Here is a 3,770-nt window from a genome sequence, read left to right as displayed (position 1 = left end):
ATTTTTGAAAGGTTATAATATACACTAATTTCAATTTAACGTCAAATTTAGGGATGAAAAATATGAAATCCTATTTATTATTTTCTAATTAATAATTATGTAAAAATATTTATTAAAGTAAAAGAAAGATGCTTACATGTATGCTTACATGTATTTTTCAAGTTATAACACTTAACATAAATGTTCTTTTTTTCTAGAAAAATGCAATTTATTGTTGGATATTTATTTTTTTTTGTAAAAAAGAAAATCCATGAGCTGACCCTAACCTACAGGACTTTGAAGTTTTTTAACCCTCAAAACTTTTTTAATAAAGAGCTTTTTTGGCCCTAAGGGTTTTTTTGACCCCAATCCACATGACCTAGAACCAAGACCTATTATAAGGAGTTATTTGACAGGTCTACTGCCAATAATTACGTGTTGTGCTTCTTGTTGTCACCTTCATTAATATACAAGAACAATAATCGAATGAAAAAGTATGAGAAGTAGTGGAACGTTTGGGACCACCTTGTTGTTGATAGTACGTAAAACTAAATATTTATGTGAAAAAGGTGTTCACTTTCTTTTATTGCCACGTACCTTTCAAATGAACATTTGTGTAAATGCAGTCAAAACTTATGAGATCACTTTTTATAACTTTCTTAAGACACTATTTTGGAGGAGGAAGAAAAACTTTTTTTAAGAAAAAACATAAAACATATTTAAACAAATTTTATACAGATTAAATAGTACGGAATGCAGAGAAGATAGATAAACATTATCCAAAAAGAAGTACTAATTATCAATAAAAATATTTGTTAATAACTATATAGAGGTATGTGAAAATAAGAAGTGAAGAATTATGAGAAAAAGAAGAGGAGTGACCACGAAAATGAAAGTGACAACAGTACAACAACAATGAAAAAAGATGAGTAAGAGCTAAAGACACGCCACATGGCGATAATAACAATAATAAAGTAAACCTGAGAACATACGACAATGGAAGATAATGAAAAAATAAATAAATTATAATATTTTTCTACAAATTTTATTAGTAGAAAAAAATTAATAAATAAAAGTTTTCATCTAATTTTTAGATCATTTTTTAATTACTTTTATACATGACATTCTCCTTCAAATTTATGATAAACATGATTAACACTTTTAGATTGTTGTGGAGATATTAATAAAAGTAAATTATCTAGGTTATAAGTAAAATTATAAATAGCTTCATTTATGTTATTATTATTATAATATATATATATATATATATATATATATATATATATATATATATATAAAACTTTTGTGCATGTTATAATTATTGAGACTAGGAGGGGTTAAGGTTCAAAGGATGAGCGATACTTAACTTAAAAAGCTAAGAAATTGGACCACAAACAACCGGACAAAAATTGAAAGCTGTTCCCAAACACGTGAGAAAATACAGCAAGATTTATATATATAGGTCTGTCATTTCGATGAGAAGATTAACATCATTATTTATTTAATTTCTTGGAAAATATACAAAATATTATTATGTTGATGGTCAGTTTTTTCTTAGTTTTACATTCATAAATTCATATACAATGAAGCATGCAAATTTATTTCCAATTAATCGTATTTTTATAGATAATTCTGCAGTTATATATGTAAATTAAAACTTTGGGTATAGGATGGTGTGGTAGCTTTCAATATCAGTGGCAAGAGAGAGGACAATTATTAAATTTGCTTTTGCCTATTTGATTTTATCAATATCACATCTCGTCACGTGCTTTATGTACAGATACGTCCATACAATGTTGCATCCTCATTCTCCATCATTTATGTTTCTTTACGACAACGTGCGAGTGGAATTAACAATTAACAGAATCACATCGTACATTTGTTTTCATAAGCCCGCCATCACTTTCAAAATTGGATAATGATATTTAGACAACATTTTTTTAACAACATTTGAACATTGATTACGTGTCAATTTGTGATTGGTCAAAAATTACTCCACAATCAATAATAATAATCATAAACACTATTGTTATTATCCAATTTATGATTGTGATTGTGGAGTAATTTTTGACCAATCACAAATTGACACGTAATCAATGTTCAAATGTTGTCAAAAAAATGTTGTCTATATATCATTATCTTCAAAATTATCTGCAATATATTCTCCGTTTAATTCTTGTCATGGCCTTCTGTTAAGTGGGCAACGAATTAATTAAAGTATTATAATAAATTATTTAATTAATTATATTCAGCTAAGATATTATAATAAATTATTTAATTAATTAAAGTATTAGAAAATAGACAAAATTAAAGTAATGGCAAGTAAAGAAATTCCCACTCCACAACAGTATAAATAGGTGTATCGGAGAGGAATGTAAGCATCCTTAAATCATATCTCTCTATACAATTACTTCCTCTTCTTTTGTCGAGAAAGATGTCAGACCCTTATATCAATGCTGCACTTCGTTCATCAAGAGAATATGAAGTGTATTTCTTCGCCAAGAACAAGTATGTGCGCTTGAAATACACTCCCGGAGGATATGATGAGATTTTAACTAATCTCACCTTGATTAGTAGTGGTTTTCCATCACTTGCAGGAACACCATTTGCAGAACCTGGAATAGACGCTTCCTTTGACACTGAAGCGAGTGAAGCATACGTGTTCTCCGGCAACATCTGTGCCTACATAGACTATGCTCCAGGTACACATAATGACAAGATACTCGCAGGTCCTACCACTATTGCTCAAATGTTTCCTGTCCTCAGAAACACGGTGTTTGCGGATGGCATAGACTCTGCACTTAGATCCACCATAGGAAAAGAAGTTTACTTATTCAAGGGCACTAAGTATGTTCGCATAGACTATGATTCCAAGCAGCTTGTTGGCAGCATTCGCAACATCGCTGATGGCTTTCCTGTTCTGAATGGTACCATCTTTGAAAGTGGAATCGATGCGTGTTTTGCTTCTCATAAGGAGTCTGAAGCTTACCTTTTCAAAGGAGACAAGTATGTGCGTTTCAAATTCAGCCCAGGTACATATGATGACACTCTTATCGGTGATATCAAGCTTATCCTTGATGGTTGGTCTGTTCTTAATGGCATTTTGCCTGTGAACTAAACAAGCCTTCATTCTCGTGAGCCTCATCTCAATAAATGGTGTTATAATATGCTACGAATAAGGCTTCCATTGCCAAAGTTTGTTTCTTTCTCTTTAATCTAACATTGGGATTGGATGCCTGTTTCCTGTCCTAATGTAACATGTCTTAATGTTTGTGTTTCGTTTCGATGTTTGTTTCCTATCACCGTGTGATTTGTGCACTTGATAATAAATAAAAGTTGTTGGTTTGATTTAGTTTATACACTTATTATCATGGATTTAATTTAATCCGTAAAAATAATTTTATAACTTTATGGATAATTCTTACCAAAAAGTATATTGGAGTTCAGAAGCTACTTTTGAGTTGAAGGAATTGTAAGAATAGAGTTAGAGGAGTAGAAATCACAAGCTTTACAAGAAAGGCTAAAATAAGAGAAGTTTCGAATAAATACTGGTGTATCAAGACTTGAGAAATCAACATGGTTTTGTATATCAATGATGTCATAAGTTAAAAAGAAAGAAAGGTGTTGGTGCCTACTGGCGTAGGAAAATTTGAGAAGACAACACGGTTATGCATTTTGACAATGTTTGAGCTTGAGAAAGGAAAGTGGTGAAAAGTTTGAGGTTAAAGTTAAGGTTATGCTATATCCATGTTTTATAACATCCATCATAGGAAACCATCACAAATAAGATG

At 30.5% G+C, this 3,770-nt stretch overlaps 1 protein-coding gene across 1 annotated transcript; it reads left to right on the top strand.

The window, feature by feature from the left end:
- The first annotated feature begins 2,348 nt into the window (after positions 1–2,348).
- LOC106769684 (albumin-2-like) lies at positions 2,349–3,336 on the top strand. Its single transcript, XM_014655406.2, has one exon. It carries the CDS (start codon positions 2,414–2,416, stop codon positions 3,095–3,097), a length of 684 nt encoding a protein of 227 aa, XP_014510892.1. The 5' UTR covers positions 2,349–2,413; the 3' UTR covers positions 3,098–3,336.
- The last annotated feature ends 434 nt before the right edge of the window (positions 3,337–3,770 follow it).

This window comes from Vigna radiata, chromosome 8 (assembly GCF_000741045.1).
Source record: "Vigna radiata var. radiata cultivar VC1973A chromosome 8, Vradiata_ver6, whole genome shotgun sequence".
Classification (NCBI taxonomy): Eukaryota; Viridiplantae; Streptophyta; class Magnoliopsida; order Fabales; family Fabaceae; genus Vigna; species Vigna radiata.
Note: the sequence above shows the minus strand (reverse complement) of the source record. Positions and strands in the feature narration are given on the sequence as shown.